Source organism: Macrobrachium rosenbergii, chromosome 17 (genome assembly GCF_040412425.1).
Source record: "Macrobrachium rosenbergii isolate ZJJX-2024 chromosome 17, ASM4041242v1, whole genome shotgun sequence".
Classification (NCBI taxonomy): Eukaryota; Metazoa; Arthropoda; class Malacostraca; order Decapoda; family Palaemonidae; genus Macrobrachium; species Macrobrachium rosenbergii.
The window spans coordinates 9,223,770-9,247,460 of NC_089757.1; the positions used below are offsets into that span (position 1 = coordinate 9,223,770).

The 23,691-nt window shown below is 35.8% G+C and overlaps 2 protein-coding genes across 2 annotated transcripts; both read right to left on the minus strand.

Annotated features, from left to right (window-relative positions):
- Positions 1–8,455: 8,455 nt before the first annotated feature.
- Positions 8,456–12,046, minus strand: LOC136847576 (uncharacterized). The gene is made up of 5 exons (XM_067119299.1): positions 11,960–12,046; positions 10,379–10,493; positions 9,747–9,923; positions 9,180–9,267; positions 8,456–9,001 (listed from the first exon to the last, which is right to left on the minus strand). Exons 2-5 carry the CDS (start codon positions 10,491–10,493, stop codon positions 8,971–8,973), a joined length of 411 nt encoding a protein of 136 aa, XP_066975400.1. The 5' UTR covers positions 11,960–12,046; the 3' UTR covers positions 8,456–8,970.
- A 6,805-nt stretch (positions 12,047–18,851) lies between these two features.
- On the minus strand, positions 18,852–23,361 carry LOC136847577 (uncharacterized). Its single transcript, XM_067119300.1, has 5 exons — positions 23,209–23,361; positions 21,609–21,723; positions 20,978–21,154; positions 20,406–20,493; positions 18,852–20,227 (listed from the first exon to the last, which is right to left on the minus strand). Exons 2-5 carry the CDS (start codon positions 21,721–21,723, stop codon positions 20,197–20,199), a joined length of 411 nt encoding a protein of 136 aa, XP_066975401.1. The 5' UTR covers positions 23,209–23,361; the 3' UTR covers positions 18,852–20,196.
- Between the last annotated feature and the right edge of the window lie 330 nt (positions 23,362–23,691).

Consider the following 23,691-nt stretch of genomic DNA (forward strand, 5'->3'; position numbering starts at 1 on the left):
CTTGATATCTATTTATTCTGGGGTATAAAACTAACTAATGTCCGAAGTGGAGTGAGTTACAGAGAGACTGAGGAAATCGTGTAAAGATATGTTTTTCAAAAAGCCTTAATATCCAGGGGTATCAAACTATTTGTAAAATATATGCCAAAAATAAGAGAGAGAGAGAGAGAGAGAGAGAGAGAGAGAGAGAGAGAGAGAGAGAGAGAGAGTTTTGAAAATTTACACACGATGATCTTTTAATGGTAACAATATAAGTAATTTACGTTTAATAACTAACAATTGGAGATCATATTTCTTCATAATTTTGTTAGTGTATTAATTTGAAATTACTTGAACGGGATAAATAATTACCTTATTTTTCTTAACTACTAAAAAAAATACCCTGACATAAATATTTGGTTTGATATATGGTGAAAGAACCACATTCTTAAAATGTGGGATTGAAACTTGTATAATAGACCAAACCCATAAACTGAAGACAGTTTATTTTCCCTCTGGTTCCTTGAGCGTAGACAAGATCATAAAAGTAAAACTTAAATTCTGGGTCTTCAAAAGGACATTCGAATTCTGGCCCTTGTACAGAAAGGAAACTAGAATACTTATCTTTACTTAGAAAGCAAGTTTGAACACCAGGTCTTACTTTGCTGAGGTGTAGGAATACGAGTGGGTCAGGTGGTATGTGCTTGAAGCAACGAAGGCTGGTTGGTAAGGTCGAGTGGGACTCCGAACATCCGTCGTCCAGTTCTTATATAGCTGGCACTCGGCGCAAACGCCCCCGTGTTGCTTCTCCCACTCTTACCCTGGTAACCCCACCTTCCTTGTCCCTTCCCCACACTTCCACCCACAATCCTTCTGCTATTTCCACAGTGTTTGGTCTAACTCCATTGGTTGGATGACTGTTGAGAATGTTGAATTGTTTTTTTCCTTGGAAATTTAAACAGATAGCACAGAAACTGATATTTTTTGTAAATTTCAAGAACTTTTTACAAACTCTTAGTATGAGAATGACACCAGATTTGACAATGGATATTCGAACAAAAAATTTAGAAGATCGTATATGAGTAACTGAAAGGTAAATGGAAGCTGTGGTGGTGGATAGGTGAGTGATAGCTATATGTAAGTAGGAGAATGAGTAGGAAGTTTGAGTTAATGAATATGGATATTCAAATGTGCTGATGGATGGGTAGAAAGTGCTGTTTTTTAGTGGATGGATGAAGGAAAGCTGTGTTAGTGGATGAATGACTGGGAACTGTTAGTGGATGAAAGATTTGGAGCTATGTAACTGTGGACTGGTTGATGATAACTAGTAACTGTGGATGTGTGAATGAGGTGAATGAGGTGTGTGTGTGTTAGTGGATAACGGAATAGGCATTTATGCCACTGTGAATGGAAAAGTTGTGTTATACTGGTCCGCTGGTATAGTGGTTGGTGTTGTGGATTGCCACTCAGATGTTGCTGGTTCGCGTCTCCCCAAGGGCAATGAAAAACCACTTGCTCTGTATCATGATTTGTTACTGCTGCAGTGTGGGGTCTGCTGTGGGAGGTTGAAACCAACATTCTTTGAAAGCTTGAATCTCAAGTTAATGGCCTCTGTGTGCTTGTTCAATGTGAACAGGTTTCATCTACTGAAATAATAATCATAATGTAGGGGGAAAAACTGCAGGTGTGGGACCGTGGATGAGTGAAAGGGAGCTTTGTGATCATGGACGGATAAAGTAATGTGAACTTGAACAGGGAATAAGAGCTTTGTATCAGTGGATGAGGCTGTACAAATTCACGTCTAGCTTTGTCATACCAGTTCCTTAATCGACTAATGTATATTTATATTCCCTTTCCTTTTCATTTGCAGGAAGTTATATTATTGCTCAGATTTTATATAGTAGATTTTATATTGCAGTTTCCAGTGTAAGAATATTCATAAAAAATGCTTCGGTTATTTCAAATATATAAAAAAAAATTGTCATGCAGATACCATTAGTCTAACCTTTCAACCAATCTATGCTACTAATTCATTAATGTCTGATGTCGCCCAAAACAACTGAAAACATCATCCCCAGACAAATATTGTCAGCAACACGAGTTTACCAGATGGAATTAAAGTAGGATTCAGGTTTCATCTGCTACTCAGGTTCATTTATATACAAATAAATGAATATATATATATATATATATATATATATATATATATATATATATATATATATATATACTGTGTATATATATATTTATACATATATATATATACACACACACACACACACACACATATATATATATATATATATATATATATATATATATATATATATATATATATATGTGTGTGTGTGTGTGTGTGTGTGCATATATATTATATGTATATATATATATATATATATATATATATATATATATATATATATATATATATATATATATATATATATATATATATATATATATATTAAACAGGCGGAGGTTTCTCGAAACCCAGCAATACAATGAAGGCAGGAGAAGCACACCAGAAGGTCAAGAAAGTCATATTTATTCAATCGCAACGTTTCGAAGTCAGTAAGCAAGCATGATTTTCAAGCTACAATTAATAATACCTAATTAGTACAATAAAATTAAGTGACAAATATTAAAATACACAATATAATCTACATTAAAACAAACACAGTCAAAAATATGAATAAGGACCAAGCGTTGAGTGTGGAGGCAGAGGAAGGACTGACCAGAAACATAAACAGTTCACGAGAGATAAAGAGGTGCAGACGTTGCATGGGTGTTCAGTGAGGGGACCAGTGTTTTAATAAACAATGATTCATGAACTGTTAAAAGTTTATGGTTAGAGGCTCTGCCCAAAACCTTAAAGTCTTTGTAGTGAATAGAATATTTGCATTTATCGGCATGATCCCTTATGTTGGAATATTCGGGATTTGAAAGTTTAGTGCCAGTTCTATAGCTGACAGCTCTATGGCTGTCGATTCGGACTTTTAAATAAGCTATGTGTCGATCCAATATAGGTCCCTCGATTACGTCGAGGACAAGTAAACTTATAAATAACACAAGAGGTCATCAAAGGATCGAAACGGTCTTTGAAGCTGAAAAGGCTACCGATATTCAGTAGGTTTGTGGCTATAATGTTGATTTTCACAGCATGGAGATGACGGGATATTAGTGATTGGAATTCTTTATAAAAGATTGCGTCATGAATAAAAGGAAGACTGGAATGGAAAGGTAGTTTGGGATCGTGAGGAGTAGGATGACATGGAACAAAAATATTATTTAAAAATTTGGAGACGTGTTTAAAGAATAAGTGGGTGGGAAAGCAGTTGCTGGTAAAGTATTTTTGCAGGAACGTGATTTCATTGTGGAAAGCTTGCCAACTAGAGGACAAAACAAAGGCTCGGTGAAGCATGGCTAATACGGAATTAATCTTAAAATCAAGAGAACAAAAACTACAAAGATTTGTACCAAGACCAGTGAATGTCTTTTTTCTTAAAACAGAAGTAGCGAAGCCGTGAGAGGATCGTGTTATTAAAATAACCAAAAAATTTAACTGGTTGTTAGTCGTGAATTTAATATTAGGATGAAATGAATTAATGAGAGCTAAAAACTTCTCGGCGTCAAACTGACTTCTAAAAAGTGCAAATGTGTCGTCCACATACCGCTTATAAAATAGTGGATGGTAACTAAGGGGACAAGTATCAAGCATGTGCTCCTCCAGAGAGCACATGAAGATACCGGCGAAGATGGGTCCAAGTGGAGAGCCCATAGCCATACCATCAATTTGTGAGCAAGAATAAACATCAAAAACAAAAACGGTGTCCCCCACTGCTAGATCTAAAAGTTTCTTGAAATTGTTCTTACAGAACGCATTAAAACGAGACTCATCTATAGAAAAAAGGTTATGTAAAATAATATCAATTGGTGCATGACAGCACTTTGAAGTTTCCCTTAAAACGATTTATTTGACGGTGACAAAACTGAAAAAGAAGACTGAAAGGAGCTAATGATGAAAGAAGTTAATAAACTACAAGAATGAACTTCAAAAACACTGAGCTTGACCAAGTTCGAGGTGTCCACATGCGATCATTCTTCAGTGAGGGACGTCAGTAGACTCTTCCTATGTATAAGAGAAGCCCTTATCATTTCTTTCGTGTTGACTCGCCGACACGAAACCCTGATACGATACGCAGAGCGGGGAGGAGGGATAAGGGAGGGAGGGGAGGGAGTGGGAGTAGGGAGTTAGGGAGATAAGGGAAGAAAGGGAGAAGAAAAATTGACGAGCTGTAACGATGATGTCATTTTTGTATATAACGAATACGGTTTTGTATAGTGCATGACCTTTTTCTTTCTTTTTTTGTAAACATAGTCATTTCTGTCATCAGTATTACTGCGCTTTAGTGAATTTGCGAGAAGTGGAGTTATTTATCACATGTTTCTATGACATTGTCGTTTTTCAATCTGCCAAGAACTCCTTCTTAGTTACATAAACGAGAATTAATTTCCAAGAATTTTTACTAATATATCTGTCTTAAAATCGTTTTGCATTGAGTACTGTGATATATATATACATAAGCATAATCATTTAAAAGTCCATAAATAAGATTTGCATCCAGGCAGATAGATGCGCTAGTGTGCACACAGGCAGATATCACACACACACACACACACACACACACACACACACACACACATATATATATATATATATATATATATATATATATATATATATATATATATATATATATATATATATATATATATATATATATAAATATATATACATACAGTATATATATATATATATATATATATATATATATATATATATATATATATATATATATATATATATATATATACATACAGTATATATATATATGCATAACTAAATCACTAAAATATGGAACGTGATGAATATATATAAATAAAGATAAAATCCGCGAAGAAACGGAAAAAGTGGAGTGCTGCGAGGCCTTTCGTCGATTACGTCCTTTACTTAGCAGACTGCTAAGTAAAGAACGTAATCGACGAAAGGCCTCGCAGCACTCCAGTGTTTCCATTTCCTTCGTGGATTTTATCTTTATATATATATATATATATATATATATATATATATATATATATATATATATATATATATATTTGAAGTATTACTCACACCTGTCATTGTAATAGCATCTGATGAAAGAATGATGTTAGTCATTATTTTATCCTCAAGTATGTAAGGGTTTTGTTTTACAGCAATTATAGGCCAGTTATTCCAGTTACCTTGGTCTCTAGGGGTTAACACATAGTGTAAATCTTGTAAGGTCTACTGCAGACAGTACCCAAGAGTTCTGTGTAGTGTCCCTTATTAGGATCCTGTGCTGTGTTGCTTTGTACCTTTTTCTTTCCGCCTTTTACTTTCCACCCTCTTCCTTTGGTCTCTTCTCATCTAGCTCTCCAACTGCTCCTCGAACTTGCATCACTCCAGTTTGAACCTCCAGCTAAAGGACAAACCCTTCAGGTAATCCCTAAGAGATCTTGGAGAATGTGAGACTCGTTTGTCTATTTGAGCTACCTTGTAATAACAAAAATAATAATTAACATTACTACTCTCTCAATTTACTAACTGATTATGTCTCTCTTGTTTTACCAATGTTTTACCAATATCTTTCATATCAGCAAAATGTTTCTTTTACGTGTGTATGAATAAGATGTGTTTCTGCCATCACCCTCATCTATATTAATCATCGTTTTCATTGCCGCCATGATCATCGTTCATCGTCATTGTTTTTGATATTGAGACGTCAAATAAAGCTTTGATTGAACTCCATTAGACGAGGCTCTCCTGACAACTTTTGAATAAATATGGTCATATCTAAGAAGTGCCCTTTTCTATACTAGCATCCTTTGGTAAGGAATGAGCTCATAGATATTTTATTATTCAAATACTAAATCTGTATGTAAACACAGACTGACGCCTCAAGCATGCAATACGAAGCTATTAATGAGTTAAAGCTAAGGTATATCTGAAATGGAGTTTATACACAAATTCCATGGCAGCTTGGGGGTTAAGTAAAGCTGTATTCGTCGAGTATACGCAGTTGTTTTACTCTGTGTCGTTTTTTTCTAATTCTCTTCAGAAATGAAGCTGAAGGAAAAGTAAGGCCATACGGCCTAAGAGTATATAACTCCATCGTTATACAAGGACCCAGGCAATAGATATGATAAAGGAATATGATGACGAAGGAAAAAATTTCACGTATTTGATTTTCCAAACACGGTAGAATACTTAGTTAACAACAATTGAAATTTATTTTTGTACAACTTCAAGCGAAAGTGTGTCGTGTCCTCTATTTGCTTCACTATATTCTAGTGTAATTCTGGCAACTACCACCACCATATCGACCGAACAGACGTTTAGCGGAGATCCTTCTTACGATAACCTTCGCCTTTAGGGGAAATAGGCAAGAACCTTGTCACGCAGGTGTTCACTCACGACACATCTTTTATTCTGGAGTGTTCGTGTACATACTAGTCATCCACTTGCTTAGAGGGATGAGTTCTTCTCGGAAAATACGATAGCATCTATATTTTTAACGTGTACGCAAGTATTTATGAAATGCTACATCAAAAGTATCCTTTTACTGCGTGTGCATAGAATTCATAGACAGAGGAAATATTAAAAATAGTTTCGTTTAGCTGAACTCCTGTTTCTTCCAAGATGTTATTACACTTGTCCTAGGGTCAGATGCTTGAAAGGAAAAGTTATGTCATGATATAAAAAAAAAAAAAAAATCTATTCCACTGATATACCCAGAGAGCCACAAAGGACCAGAGAGGACCTAGCATTAACGCATGTAATTCAATATTTAAAAATTTACAAATAATAGTGGAAAACTAATATCGAAACAAACATTTTACCAATGGTAAAATCAGCCTGAGGAGGTCGTGGAACGGGTTACCTCCACCACAGAGGAGTTTCCTTATCATAAATTTCTTCTCAAGTTACATCAGTTATGATACATGGTGAAAGGTTTAAGATCATATGTTCCCGTTGTGAGGTGGTGATGTGACGATTTGCAAATGATTATTTTAGGATCATGGTGTAAATTTGGTTTGGTTAATTTATATATGAACCATCTTATAGAATTGAATATAGAATCTAGGGCAAAGGCTAAGCATCGGGGCCTATGAGGTCTTTCAGGGCTGAAACGGAAACTGACAGTAAAAGTTTTGAAAGGTGTAACAGGAGGACAACCTCACAGTTGCACTATGAATCAATTGTTAGGAGAGGTTGGAAAGTAAGATGGAAGAAAGATAATATGAAAGGAAGTACAGTAAAAGGGACGAAAGGGGTTGCAGCTAGGGTCGAAGGCATGCTGCAAAGAACCTTAAGTAATGCCTGCAGTGCACCGCATGAGGTGCACTGACGGCACCACCCCATATGGGGGAAAAATCTTATAAAGTCATAAGCTGTGTCATAAGGTCATGTTTTCATATCATGTTAACAGTTCATACTTCCAGGTGTAAATATATTTTTTTTTTATGTTTAGAGGAGCCTTGTACATCCTACTTTTAAATCCATCAAAACGACATTTGCAGAAGCAAATTTATCATCATAAGAAAAAATCTTACCACCAAGTTTGGAATAATAATACAAATATTTCAATAATTTTTTTTTTTTTATTATTGAAGTTCATACATTGTGTGTGTGCCTCAACCACCTATCCGGATATACAATGTGAAATATACAAGTGTATTATTACCCAGCCTTCACTGATAAAATGGATGATAAAAATCACACATTGATAACTATCAACTTGTGTTATATAAGGTCAACGTTAAAATAAAAATGGTCGGGTCTTCGTCGTTGTAGATATTCCATTGAAAGAAAAATTACCAACCGCTATCTCTGTCCTCGGTTGCATAACTTTCATTGCCACTCAGTTTAAGATAGCATTCACCAATTTCATGCAACGTTACTTTATTCAATAGTTGCTATGCGGACAAATTGTAAAAGAGTTTTCAAAAAAAATCTGAAGTAGAGATGTGAACCATTTATACGCACGTCCACCTCTATTTGTGAATGAATGGCAATATTTCTAGGTGAGTGATGCAATATGGATGAATGGAATCAGCAGTAATTGCATAAATTTGGCTTTATGCTCTGTGTGGCGATTTCGGATTATCGCAACTAGGGGACGATTTATAACGAAGAAATTAGACAATCAAGAACACAATTTTACGATGAACTTAAATTATAAGGAACGTATTGGCAAACAATCATCAAATTATGTATTATGTAATAATTTCCATATGTTTATCATTCTAGGAAGTGTTATTAAGGAAAAGGAAACAGACTGATAGACAGGCAAGACACTATCAACAAAGAAATCAACACCACAATATGAGCAAGCAAGCAAGCTATGCACATATAAGCACAAACATCTCTCAGAGAGAGAGAGAAAGAGGGGGGGTGTGTGGAGGGGGAAGGGGGTGCGTAATCTAAAGTATCTATTTCAACTTCAGCTGAAACTCATGGTTCAACCAAATTTTTCAAAAATTATTTATAACCCAAAATGGTGAAAAAAATGAATGGGCAATTAAAAAGAAAATATCATAAGTATTTTAACCCCCGTGATAAACCAAGGATTTTTCTTTTAATTTTAACTGTTAAAATTAAACTGCATATGATTTGATGAATTTAACTTTGATTCTTAAGTCAGTGAGGTAGTTAGACAAGAGCAGGACCTGGACGAGTGGTACTTAGTAGACATTCGGGTTTGGAACCTTGACTACGGCATCGTTTTTACGCCAATTTTAGCATTGGTAATATAGATGACAGTTTGACAAGACAGGATAGATTGGTTGGTAATCCTTATTTAGAAAATTCAACGAGGAATTTTCTCTTTAGAATCATAGGGTTGGTTCAGCACATGCACAGTTGTAGTTTGACGCAGCTACACGACCAGCATTGAGTGTGGAGGAGTTTTAGTTACTCGTAGCTTCATTGAAGATTCTCCTGTGGGATTATTAGAAATAATCATAGCTATTTAAAGATGATGGGATTGTTCATCATAATTTCAATGTTTAGCAAAACTGTTGAATTATATCCTCAAACTAACAAGCATGAAAGCAAGAACTACTATCCTATAAGATACTTATATGAAGAACAATAATCTCTGACAGATATCACTTACTTAAAACATTTGTAGATGTCGGGAACATCAACAAGGAGACAGACGGTTGATTCACCAACGAGGAGAGAAGCAGGGACTTCTGAATCGTCTAAAAGAGATAAAGGGATAAAGTAAGTCATACAGTGATATCATACATTTGCAGTAATGCCAGCCAATCCCGGTTCATGGAAGAGAACATGGCAAGGAAGTGATCAGCAAAACGAAGATATCATTTGAAGCATAAATGTCCATTATGCTTGTTATAGCCTGTTAGTGTTTTGTTTAGGCTTGTTTAATTCTTGCACGCTGCTGGGACTTTACTGTTAACGATATTTTCAATTCAGGGGCATGCAAATTATCCAAAAACTTACACTTTTGTGAAACACTCGAAAAAGTAATTTTTTGTATTCAGTGCCAGTTGTACTAAGAAACTTCAACACGAGCTTCTTTCGACTAGTGTTGTCATCCTATGGTCTTGGACATAGATATATTCTATAGAATATCCTTTCTTTCCACCATTTAAATTTACTTCTGATTCCAATCAGCTGGTAATGCCCCTCCCTTGAAGGCAACTGTGATCTATCTCACCTTCGGCAGTAGCTGCAGAAACAATGGAAGCGATTTCAGGGACTACAGGAGCAGTTTCAGACCTCTTGCCATAGCGGGAACCACCGACGAACCTTGAGGAACGGATCTTGACTTCTGGCAAGTCGGTTTCAGGTGGGGAGGAGCGGCCATATCGGTTGGTATAGAAGCCTGATCGCACTAGGTGTAGAGCAAAGAAAAAGCAATAATAATGAGAGGCCTATTTGTGATCTTGATGCAAAAGTGTAAAGGAAATTAATTAATTGATTCCTCCATCACCTTCATTTGGCATTCACGTCAGATACATATTTCGAGTACAGGATTGGAGGACTGAATGTTATGGGATTTTACTAAATTCGTTTGGACTCTATCATTTTGCAAGTGTTCAAGAAAATCAAATCAAATCAATTCTTCCAGGCATATTCGAACCCGAGATTTTGGTTTACAACGAAAGACAGCTAACTTTTAAAGTCTACTGGCTTTCATTGTTTCTAAGCGAAAGGCCCAGATTCGATTTCTGGCGGTGACAGAACGCATGTCGGGTATATTTCCCTCTGGTGTAAGTTATTCCCAAGATACTAAACGATTTTTGTGGTTTAACCTTTGTGAATAGGTATTTACGCATAAAATCTCACCTGCAACTTGTTTCTGATCTCTCTTTCCGTATCTCTGTGCATAGAAGCCTTGGGCAGCTGTGAGGGACAGGATGGCAGCAACGACTGCGAGGAGTTGGATGAGGGAGTGGTTCATCTGTAAACAAGGAATAAATATGTTAGAAGATGAGAGAGAGAGAGAGAGAGAGAGAGAGAGAGAGAGAGAGAGAGAGAGAGATTGGTTGACTGGTTGCTTATGGAATTTAGGCTGTTAAACCAAGCACTGGAGCACTTGCGATCATTTAGAGAGAGAGAGCGAGAGAGATTGGTTGACTGTTTGCTTATGGAACTTAGGCTGTTAAACCAAGCACTGGAGCACTTCCGATCATTTAGAGAGAGAGAGAGAGAGTTAAATGGGTTGTTTAAATAGATACTGTATTCTGAGTTACCGATGTTTTATTTGAAAACGAGAGATTATGACCTATGGAATAGTTTACAGAATAAACATCAGCCTTTAATACATACTGTATTAATATGATTGAAGTTAATTTACCTATATATATCATTGAAAAATTAGTGACATGCTGGATTTTACGTTTGCTTTCCCAAAGGAGTTTCTAGTTGAGAAAATGGAGTAATAAAAACGATAGACGAATGTAGAACGTTGCATTGAATACGAACCTCGACAGCTAAATGGTGCTTTAAGTATGAAAAAAAATATACAACAACGGAATAGTTGTCAGAGAAATAACTAAGTGTGTACCTCAGTTAACTAAATAATGAATTTTATACAAAATATATTAAGAAATAAGGGAATACGTAATTTATTAGGTAATATATAAGGAAATAATCTATATAAACTTCTCATATAAACCTTTATGCAAATGTTTTTTGACTGTTGCTTCCCTAAGTAGGCTACAGTACACTATTTTTACATAAACGTACTTGTCATTTAAAATGAAAGAAAAATGCTAAAACTGGCAAATAACAATTTAATGATGCAATTGCGTTATCTGATATCTATTTATTCTGGGATATAAAAGTAATGTCTGAAGTGGAGTGAGTTACAGAGAGACTGTAAATAGATGTTTTTCAAAAAGCCTTAAGAGGCAGGGATATCAAACTTTTTGTAAAATATATGCCAAAAATGAGAGAGAGAGAGAGAGAGAGAGAGAGAGAGAGAGAGAGAGAGTTTTGAAAATCTATACAAGATAATATTTTAGTGGTAACAATATAAATAATTTATCTTTAATAACTAACCACTGAAGATCATATTTCATCATAATTTTGTCAGTGTATTAATTTCAAATTACTTGTACGGGATAAAGAATTACTTCATTTTTCTTAACTACTAAAAGAAATGCCCTGACATAAATATTTAGCTTGATATATGATGAAAGAAGCACATTCTTAAAATGTGGGATTGAAACTTGCACAGTAGACCAAAGCCATAAACTGAGGACAGTTTACTTTCCCTATGGTTCCTTGAGCGTAGATAAGACCATAAGAGTAAAACTTAAATTCTGGGTCTTCAAAAGGAAACTCTAATTCTGGCTCTTGTACAGAAAGGAAACTGGAATGCTTAGCTTTACTTATAAAACAAGTTTGAACACCTGGTCTTACTTTGGTGAGGTGTAGGAATACGAGTGGGTCAGGTGGTATGTGCTTGAAGCAACGAAGGCTGGTTGGTAAGGTCGAGTGGGACTCCGAACATCCGTTGTCCAGTTCTTATATAGCTGGCACTCGGCGCAAACGCCCCGTGTTGCTTCTCCCACTCTTACCCTGGTAACCCCACCTTCCTTGTCCCTTCCCCACACTTCCACCCACAATCTTTCTGCTATTTCCACAGTGTATGGTCTGACTCCATTAGTTGAATGACTGTTGAGAATGTTGAATTGTTTTTTTTCCTTGGAAATTTAAACAGATAGGACAGAAACTGATATTTTATGTAAATTTCAAGAACTTTTTACAAACTCTTAGTACGAGAATGACACCAGATTTGACGATGGATATTTGTACAAAAAATTTAGAAGATCGCATATGAGTAACCAAAGGGTAAATGGAAGCTGTGGTGGTGAATAGGTGAGTGATAACTATATGTAAGTAGAAGAATGAGTAGAGAGTTTGAGTTAGTTAATATGGATATTTAAATGTGCTGATGGATGGGTGGAAAGTGCTGTTTTTTAGTGGATGGATGAATGAAAGCTGTGTTAGTGGATGAATGACTGGGAACTGTTAGTGGATGAAAGATTTGGAGCTATGTAACTGTGGACTGATTGATAATAATTATGTAACTGTGGATGTGTGAATGAGGTGTGTGTGTGTCTTAGTGGATAACGGAATAGGGATTTTTGCCATTTTGAATGGAAAAGTTGTGTTATACTGGTCCGCTGGTATAGTGGTTAGTGTCGTATGCCACTCAGATGTTGCGGGTTCGCGTCTCCCCAAGGGCAATGAAAAAATCACTTGCTCTGAATCATGATCAGTTACTGCTACAGTGGGATCTGCTGTGGGAGGTTGAAACGAACGTTTTTTGGAAGCCTGAATCTCAAGTCAATGGCCTCTGTGTGCTTGTTCCATGTGAACAGGTTTCATCTACTGAAATAATAATCATAATGTGGAGGGAAAAATTGCAGGTGCGAGATTGTGGATGAGTGAAAGGGAGCTTTGTGATCGTGGACGGATAAAGTAATGTGAACTTGAACGGCGAATATGAGCTTTGTATTAGTGGATGAGGCTGTACAAATTCACGTCTAGCTTTGTCATACCAGTTCCTTAATCGACTAATGTATATTTATATTCCCTTTCCTTTTCATTTGCAGGAAGTTATATTATTGCTCATATTTTATATATTAGATTTTATATTGCAGTTTCCAGTATAAAAATATACCTAAAAAATGCTTCGGTTATTTCATATATATAAAAAAAATTATGTCATGCAGATACCATTAGTCTAACCTTTCAACCAATCTATGCTACTAATCCATTAATGTCTGATGTCGCCCAAAACAACTGAAAACATCATCCCCCAGACAAATATAGTCAGCAACACGAGTTTACCAGATGGAATTAAAGTAGGATTCAGGTTTCGTCTGCTACTCGGGTTCATTTATATACAAATAAATGAATATATATATATATATGTGTGTGTGTGTGCATATATATATATATATATATATATATATATATATATATATATATATATATATATATATATATATACATATATATATATATATATATATATATATATCTGTATATATATATATATATATATATATATATATATATTATATATATACATATAATTTATATATATATATATATAATAGGTGTGTGTATGTATGTAATATATATATATATATATATATATATATATATATATATATATATATATATATATATATATATATATATTCAACAGACGGAGGTTTCTCGAAACCCAGCAATACAATGAAGGCAGGAGAAGCACACCAGTAGGTCAAGAAAGTCATATTTATTCAATCGCAACGTTTCGAAGACAATAAGCAGGCATCATTTTCAAGCTACAATTAATAATACCTAATTAGTACAATAAAATTAAGTGACAAATATTAAAATACACAATATAATCTACATTAAAACAAACACAGCCAAAAATATGAATAAGGACCAGCCGTTGAGTGTGGAGGCAGAGGAAGGACTGACCAGAAACATAAATAGTTCACGAGAGATAAAGAGGTGCAGACGTGGCATGGGTGTTTAGTGAGGGGACCAGTGTTTTAATAAACAATGATTCATTAACTGTTAAAAGTTTATGGTTAGAGGCTCTGCCCAAAACCTTAAAGTCTCTGTAGTGAATAGAATATTTGCATTTATCGGCATATCCCTTATGTTGGAATATTCGGGATTTGAAAGTTTAGTGCCAGTTCTATAGCTGACAGCTCTATGGCTGTCGATTCGGACTTTTAAATAAGCTATGTGTCGATCCAATATAGGTTCCTCGATTACATCGAGGACAAATAAACTTATAAATAACACAAGAGGTCATCAAAGGATCGAAACGGTCTTTGAAGCTGAAAAGGCTACCGATATTCAGTAGGTTTGTGGCTATAATGTTGATTTTCACAGCATGGAGATGACGGGATATTAGTGATTGGAATTCTTTATAAAAGACTGCGTCATGAATAAAAGGAAGACTGGAATGGAAAGGTAGTTTGGGAACGTGAGGAGTAGGATGACGTGTAACAAAAATATTATTTAAAAATTTGGAGAAGTGTTTAAAGAATAAGTGGGTGGGAAAGCAGATGCTGGTAAAATATTTTTGCAGGAACGTGATTTCATTGTGGAAAGATTGCCAACTAGAGGATAAAGCAAAGGCTCGGTGAAGCATGGCTAATACAGAATTAATCTTAAAACCAAGAAAACAAAAACTACAAAAATTTGTACCAAGACCAGCGAATGTCTTTTTTCTAAAAACAGAAGTAGCGAAGCCGTGAGACGATCGTTATTAAAATATCTAAAAAATGCAACTGGTTGTTAGTCCGTGTTCAATCGTGAATTTAATATTAGGTTGAAATGAATTAATGAAAGCTAAAAACTTCTCGGTGTGAAACTGGCTTCTAAAAAGTGCAAATGTGTCGATCACATACCGCTTATAAAATAGTGGATGGTAACTAAGGGGACAAGTATCAAGCATGTGCTCTTCCAGCGAGCCCATGAAGATACCGGCGAAGATGGGTCCAAGTGAAGAGCCCATAGCCATACCATCAATTTGTGAGCAAGAATAAACATTAAAAACAAAAACGGTGTCCCCCACCGCTGGATCTAAAAGTTTCTTGAAATCGTTCTTACAGAACCCATTAAAACGAGACTCGTCCATAGGAATAAGCTTATGTAAAATAATATCAATTGGTGCATGACAGCACTTTGAAGTTTCCCTTAAAACGATTTATTTGACGATGACAAAACTGAAAAAGAAGAATGAAAGGAGCTAATGATGAAAGAAGTTAATAAACTACAAGAATGAACTTCAAAAACACTGAGCTTGACCAAGTTCGAGGTGTCCACATGTGATCATTCTTCAGTGAGGGACGTCAGTAGACTCTTCCTATGTATAAGACAAGCCCTTATCATTTCTTTCGTGTTGACTCGCCGACACGAAACCTTGATACGATACGCACAGCGGGGGGGAGGGATAAGGGAGGGAGGGAGGGGAGGGAGTGGGAGTAGGGAGATCGGGAGATAAGGGAAGAAAGGGAGAAGAAAAATTGACGAGCTGTAACGATAATGTCATTTTTGTATATAACGAATACGGTTCTGTATAGTGCATGCCCTTTTTCTTCCCTTTTTTGTAAATATAGTCATTTCTATGATCAGTATTACTACGCTTTAGTGAATTTGCGAGCAGTGGAGTTATTTATCACATGTTTCTATGACGTTGTCACCTTCCATTCTACCAAGAACTCCTTGTTAGTTACATAAACGAGAATTGATTTCCAAGAATTTTTACTAATATATCTGTCTTAAAATCGTTCTGCAATGAGTACTGTGATATACGAGTATATATACATAAGCATAATCATTTAAAAGTCCATAAACAAGATTTGCATCCAGGCAGATAGACGCGCTAGTGTGCACACAGACACAGATAAAACACACACACACACACACACACACACACACATATATATATATATATATATATATATATATATAACTAAATCACGAAAATATGGAACGTGATGAATATATATATATAAAGATAAAATCCACAAAGGAAACGGAAACAGTGGAGTGCTGCGAGGCCCCTCGACGCTTACGTCCTTTACTTAGCAGACTGCTAAGTAAAGGACGTAAGCATCAAAGTGCTGCGAGGCCTTTCGACGATTACGTCCTTTACTTAGCAGACCGCTAAGTAAAGGACGTAAGCGTCGAAAGGACTCACAGCACTCCAGTGTTTCCGTTTCCTTTGTGGATTTTATCTTTATATATATATAAATATATATATATATATATATATATATATATATATATATATATATATATATATATATATATATATATATATATATATATATTTGAAGTATTACTCACACCTGTCATTGTAATAGCATTTGATGTAAGAATGATATTAGTCATTATTTTATCCTCAAGTATGTAAGGGTTTTGTTTTACAGCAATTATAGGCCGGTTATTCCAGTTACCTTGATCTCTAGGGGTTAACACATAGTGTAGATCTTGTAAGGTCTACTGCAGACAGTACCCAGGAGTTCTGTGTAGTGTCCCTTATTAGGATCCTGTGCTGTGTTGCTTTGTACCTTTTTCTTTCCGCCTTTTACTTTCCACCCTCTTCCTTTGGTCTCTTCTCATCTAGCTCTCCAACTGCTCCTCGAACTTGCATCACTCCTGTTTGAACCTCCAGCTAAAGGACAAACTCTTCAGGTAATCCCAAGAGATCCTGGAGAATGTGAGACCCGTTTGTCCGTTTGGACTACTTTGTAATAACAAAAATAATTATTAACGTTACTGCTTTCTCAATTTACGAACTGATTATGTCTCTCATGTTTTACCAATGTTTTACCAATATCTTTCATATCAGCAAAATCGTTTTCATTGCCGCCATGATCATCGTTCATCGTCATTGTTTTTGATATGGAGACGTCAAATAAAGCTTTGATTGAACTCCATTAGATGAGGCTCTCCTGACAACTTTTGAATAAATATGCTCATATCTAAGAAGTGCCCTTTACTATACTAACATCCTTTGGTAAGAAATGAGCTCATAGATATTTCATTATTCAAATACTAAATCTGTATGTAAACACAGACTGATGCCTCAAGCATGCAATACGAAGCTATTAATGAGTTGAATCTAAGGTATATCTGATATTATGGAGTTTATACATAAATTCCATGGCAGCTTGGGGGTTAAGTAAAGGTGTATTCGTCGAGTATACACAGTTGTTCTAATCTGTGTCGTTTTTTTCTAATTCTCTTCAGAAATGAAGCTGAAGGAAAAGTAAGGCCATACGGCCTAAGAGTAAAGAAGTCTGTCGTTATACAAGGACCCAGACAATAGATATGATAAAGGAATAAGATGGCGAAGGAAAAAATTTCCCGTATTTGATTTTCCAAACGCGGTAGAATACTTAGTTAACAACAATTGAAATTTATTGTTGTACAACTCCAAGCGAAAGTGTGTCGTGTCCTTTACTTGCTCCACTTTAAGTCTATATTCCAGTGTAATTCTGGCGTCTACCACCGTCATATCGACCGAACAGACGTTTAGCGGAGATCCTTCTTACGATAACCTTCGCCTTTAGGGGAAATAAGCAAGAACCTTGTCACGCAGGTGTTCACTCACGACACATCTTTTATTCTGGAGTGTTCGTGTACATACTAGTCATCCACTTGCTTAGAGGGATGAGTTCTTCTCGGAAAATACGATAGCATCTATATTTTTAACGTGTACACAAGTATTTATGAAATGCTACATCAAAAGTACCCTTTTACTGCGTGTGCATAGAATTCATAGACAGAGGAAATATTAAAGATAGTTTCGTTTAGCTGAACTCCTGTTTCTTCCATGATGTTATTTCACTTGTCCTAGGGTCAGATGCTTCTAAGGAAAAGTTATGTCATGATATAGAAAACAAAAAAAATCTATTCCACTGATATACCCAGAGAGCCACAAAGGACCAGAGAAGACCTAGTATTAACGCATGTAATTCAATATTTAAAAATTTACAAATAATAGTGGAAAGCTAATATCGAAACAAGCATTTTACCAGTGGTAAAATCAGCCTGATACCCTAAGAGGAGGTCGTGGAATGGGTTACCTCCACCACAGAGGAGTTTCCTTATCATAAATTTCTTCTCAAGTTACATCAGTTATGATACATGGTGAAAGGTTTAAGGTTAGATGTTCCCCTTGTGAGGTGGTGATGGTACGATTTGCAAATGATTATTTTAGGATCATGGTGTAAATTTGGTTTGATTAATTTATATAGTGAACCATCTTATAGAATTGAATGTAGAATCTAGGGCAAAGGCTAAGCATCGGGGCCTATGAGGTCTTTCAGGGCTGAAACGGAAACTGACAGTAAAAGTTTTGAAGGGTGTAACAGGAGGACAACCTCGCAGTTGCACTATGAATCAATTGGTAGGAGAGGTTGGAAAGTAAGATGGAAGAAAGAGAATATGAAAGGAAGTACAGTAAAAGGGACGAAAGGGGTTGCAGCTGGGGGTCGAAGGCATGCTGCAAAGAACCTTAAGTGCACCGCATGAGTTGCACTGACGGCACCACCCCATATGGGGGAAAAATCTTATAAAGCCAGAAGCTGTGTCAGAAGGTCATGTTTTCATATCATGTTAACAGTTCATACTTCCAGGTGTAAATATTTTTTTTTTTTTTTTATGTTTAGAGGAGCCTTGTACATCCTACTTTCAAATCCATCAAAGCAACATTTGCAGAAGCAAATTTATCATCATAAGAAAAAAATCTTACGACAAGTTTGGAATAATGATACAAATATTTCAATAATTTTTTTTTTATTATTGAAGTTCATACATTGTGTGTGTGCCTCAACGACCTATCCGGATATACAATGTGAAATATACAAGTGTATTATTACCCAGCCTTCTGATAAATTGGATGATAAAAATCACACATTGATAACTATCAACTAGTGTTATATAAGGTCAACGTTAAAATAAAAATGGTCGGGTCCTCGTCGTTGTAAACATTCCATTGAAAGAAAAATTACCAACCACAATCTCTGTCTTCGGTTGCATAACTTTCATTGCCACTCAGTTTAAGATAGCATTCACCAATTTCATGCAACGTTACTTTATTCAATAGGTGCTATGTGGACAAATTGTCAAAGTTTAAAAAAAAATCTGAAGCAGAGATGTGGACCATTTATACACATGTGCACCTCTATTTGTGAATGAATGGCAATATTTCTACGTGAGTGATGCAATGTGTCGCGTCATTATGGATGAATGGAATCAGCAGTAATTGCACAAATTTGGCTTTATGCTCTGTGTGGCGAATTCGGATTATCACAACTAGGGGACGATTTATAACGAAGAAATTAGACAATCAAGAACACAATTTTACGATGAACTTAAATTATAAGGAACATATTGACAAACAGTGATCAAATTATGTATTATGTAATAATTCCCACATGCTTATCGTTCTAGGAAGTGTTATTAAGGAAAAGGAAACAGACTGATAGACAGGCAAGACACCATCAACAAAGAAATCAACACCACAATATGAGCAAGCAAGCAAGCTATGCACATATAAGCACAAACATCTCTCAGAGAGAGAGAGAGAGAGAGAGAGAAAGGGGGGGGGGTGTGGAGGAGGAAGGGGGTGAGGAATCTATAGTATCTATTTCAACTTCAGCTGAAACTCTTGGTTCAACCAAATTTTTCAAAAATCATTTATAACCCAAAATGGTGAAAAAAATGAATGGGCAATTAAAAAGAAAATATCATAAGTATTTTAACCCCTATGATAAACCAAGGATTTTTCTTTTAATTTTAACTGTTAAAATTAAATTGCCTATGATTTGATGAATTTAACTTTGATTCTTAAGCCAGTGAGGTAGTTAGACAAGAGCAGGACCTGGACGAGTGGTACTTAGTAGACATTCGGGTTTGGAACCTTGACTACAGCATCGTTTTTACGCCAATTTTAGCATTTGTAATATAGATGACAATTTCACAAGACAGGATAGAATGGTTGGTAATCCTTATTTAGAAAATTCAACGAGGAATTTGTCTCTTTACAATCATAGGGTTGGTTCAGCACATGAACAGTTGTAGTTTGACGCAGCTACACGACCAGCATTGAGTGGGGAGGACTTTTAGTTACTCGTAGCTTCATTGAAGATTCTCCTGTGGGATTATTAGAGATAATCATAGCTATTTAAAGATGATGGGATTGTTCATCATAATTTCAATGTTTAGCAAAACTGTTAAATTATACCCTCAAACTAACAAGCATGAAAGCAAGAACTACTATCCTATAAGCTACTTATATGAAGAACAATAATCTCTGACAGATATCCCTTACTTAAAACATTTGTAGATGTCGGGAACATCAACAAGGAGACAGACGGTTGATTCACCAACGAGGAGAGAAGCAGGGACTTCTGAATCGTCTAAAAGAGATAAAGGGATAAAGTAAGTCATACAGTGATAAATTTATTATACATTTGCAGTAATGCCAGCCAATCCCGGTTCATGGAAGAGAACATGGCAAGGAAGTGATCAGCAAAACGAAGATATCATTTGAAGCATAAATGTCCATTATGCTCGTTATAGCCTGTTAGTGTTTTGTTTAGGCTTGTTTAATTCTTGCACGCTGCTGGGACTTTACTGTTAACGATATTTTCAATTCAGGGGCATGCAAATTATCCAAAAACTTACACTTTTGTGAAACACTCGAAAAAGTAATTTTTTGTATTCAGTGCCAGTTCTACTAAGAAACTTCAACACGAGCTTCTTTCGACTAGTGTTTCATCCTATGGTCTTGGACATAGATATATTCTATAGAATATCCTTTCTTTCCACCATTTAAATTTACTTCTGATTCCAATCAGCTGGTAATGCCCCTCCCTTGAAGGCAACTGTGATCTATCTCACCTTCGGCAGTAGCTGCAGAAACAATGGAAGCGATTTCAGGGACTACAGGAGCAGTTTCAGACCTCTTGCCATAGCGGGAACCACCGACGAACCTTGAGGAACGGATCTTGACTTCTGGCAAGTCGGTTTCGGGTGGGGAGGAGCGGCCATATCGGTTGGTATAGAAGCCTGATCGCACTAGTTGTAGAGCAAAGAAAAAGCAATAATAATGAGAGGCCTATTTGTGATCTTGATGCAAAGTGTAAAGGAAATTAATTAATTGATTCCTCCATCACCTTCATTTGGCATTCACGTCAGATACATATTTCGAGTACAGGATTGGAGGACTGAATGTTATGGGATTTTACTAAATTGGTTTGGACTCTATCATTTTGCAAGTGTTCAAGAAAATCAAATCAAATCAATTCTTCCAGGCATATTCGAACCCGAGATTTTGGTTTACAACGAAAGACAGTTAACTTTTAAAGTCTACTGGCTTTCATTGTTTCTAAGCGAAAGGCCCGGATTCGATTTCTGGCGGTGACAGAACGCATGTCGGGTATATTTCCCTCTGGTGTAAGTTATTCCCAAGATACTAAACGATTTTTGTGGTTTAACCTTTGTGAATAGGTATTTACGCATAAAATCTCACCTGCAACTTGTTTCTGATCTCTCTTTCCGTATCTCTGTGCATAGAAGCCTTGGGCAGCTGTGAGGGACAGGATGGCAGCAACGACTGCGAGGAGTTGGATGAGGGAGTGGTTCATCTGTAAACAAGGAATAAATATGTTAGAAGATGGAGAGAGGAGAGAGAGAGAGAGAGAGAGAGAGAGATTGGTTGACTGGTTGCTTATGGAATTTAGGCTGTTAAACCAAGCACTGGAGCACTTGCGATCATTTAGAGAGAGAGAGAGCGAGAGAGATTGGTTGACTGTTTGCTTATGGAACTTAGGCTGTTAAACCAAGCACTGGAGCACTTCCGATCATTTAGAGAGAGAGAGAGAGAGAGTTAAATGGGTTGTTTAAATAGATACTGTATTCTGAGTTACCGATGTTTTATTTAAAAACGAGAGATTATGACCTATGGAATAGTTTACAGAATAAACATCAGCCTTTAATACATACTGTATTAATATGATTGAAGTTAATTTACCTATATATATCATTGAAAAATTAGTGACATGCTAGATTTTACGTTTGCTTTCCCAAAGGAGTTTCTAGTTGAGAAAATGGAGTAATAAAAACGATAGACGAATGTAGAACGTTGCATTGAATACGAACCTCGACAGCTAAATGGTGCTTTAAGTATGAAAAAAAATACACAACAACGGAATAGTTGTCAGAGAAATAACTAAGTGTGTACCTCAGTTAACTAAATAATGAATTTTATACAAAATATATTAAGAAATAAGGGAATACGCAATTTATTAGGTAATATATAAGGAAATAATCTATATAAACTTCTCATATAAACCTTTATGCAAATGTTTTTTGACTGTTGCTTCCCTAAGTAGGCTACAATACACTATTTTTACATAAACGTACTTGTCATTTAAAATGAAAGAAAAATGCTAAAACTGGCAAATAACAATTTAATGATGCAATTGCGTTATCTGATATCTATTTATTCTGGGATATAAAAGTAATGTCTAAAGTGGAGTGAGTTACAGAGAGACTGTAAATAGATGTTTTTCAAAAAGCCTTAAGAGGCAGGGATATCAAACTTTTTGTAAAATATATGCCAAAAAAAGAGAGAGAGAGAGAGAGAGAGAGAGAGAGAGAGAGAGAGAGAGAGAGAGAGAGAGAGAGAGAGAGAGAGAGTTTTGAAAATCTATACAAGATAATATTTTAGTGGTAACAATATAAATAATTTATCTTTAATAACTAACCACTGAAGATCATATTTCATCATAATTTTGTCAGTGTATTAATTTCAAATTACTTGTACGGGATAAAGAATTACTTCATTTTTCTTAACTACTAAAAGAAATGCCCTGACATAAATATTTAGCTTGATATATGGTGAAAGAAGCATATTCTTAAAATGTGGGATTGAAACTTGCACAGTAGACCAAAGCCATAAACTGAGGACAGTTTACTTTCCCTATGGTTCCTTCAGCGTAGATAAGACCATAAGAGTAAAACTTAAATTCTGGGTCTTCAAAAGGAAACTCTAATTCTGGCTCTTGTACAGAAAGGAAACTGGAATGCTTAGCTTTACTTATAAAACAAGTTTGAACACCTGGTCTTACTTTGGTGAGGTGTAGGAATACGAGTGGGTCAGGTGGTATGTGCTTGAAGCAACGAAGGCTGGTTGGTAAGGTCGAGTGGGACTCCGAACATCCGTTGTCCAGTTCTTATATAGCTGGCACTCGGCGCAAACGCCCCCGTGTTGCTTCTCCCACTCTTACCCTGGTAACCCCACCTTCCTTGTCCCTTCCCCACACTTCCACCCACAATCTTTCTGCTATTTCCTCAGTGTATGGTCTGACTCCATTAGCTGAATGACTGTGGAGAATGTTGAATTGTTTTTTTCCTTGGAAATTTAAACAGATAGGGCAGAAACTGCTATTTTTTGTAAACTTCAAGAACTTTTTACAAATTCTTAGTATGAGAATTACACCAGATATGACAATGGATATTTGTACAAAAAGATTAGAAGATCGCTTATGAGTAACCAAAGGGTAAATGGAATCTGTGGTGGTGTATAGGTGAATGATAGCCATATGCAAGTA

Excerpts from the sequence above, each read along its gene's own strand:
- LOC136847576 (XM_067119299.1), bottom strand. The coding sequence starts at position 10,493 with ATGAACCACTCCCTCATCCAACTCCTCGCAGTCGTTGCTGCCATCCTG. Across the intron at positions 9,924-10,378 it reads AGATCAGAAACAAGTTGCAG|TGCGATCAGGCTTCTATACC; the intron begins GTGAGATTTTAT and ends CTCTACACCTAG. Across the intron at positions 9,268-9,746 it reads TTCTGCAGCTACTGCCGAAG|ACGATTCAGAAGTCCCTGCT; the intron begins GTGAGATAGATC and ends TATCTCTTTTAG.
- LOC136847577 (XM_067119300.1), bottom strand. The coding sequence starts at position 21,723 with ATGAACCACTCCCTCATCCAACTCCTCGCAGTCGTTGCTGCCATCCTG. Across the intron at positions 21,155-21,608 it reads AGATCAGAAACAAGTTGCAG|TGCGATCAGGCTTCTATACC; the intron begins GTGAGATTTTAT and ends CTCTACAACTAG. Across the intron at positions 20,494-20,977 it reads TTCTGCAGCTACTGCCGAAG|ACGATTCAGAAGTCCCTGCT; the intron begins GTGAGATAGATC and ends TATCTCTTTTAG.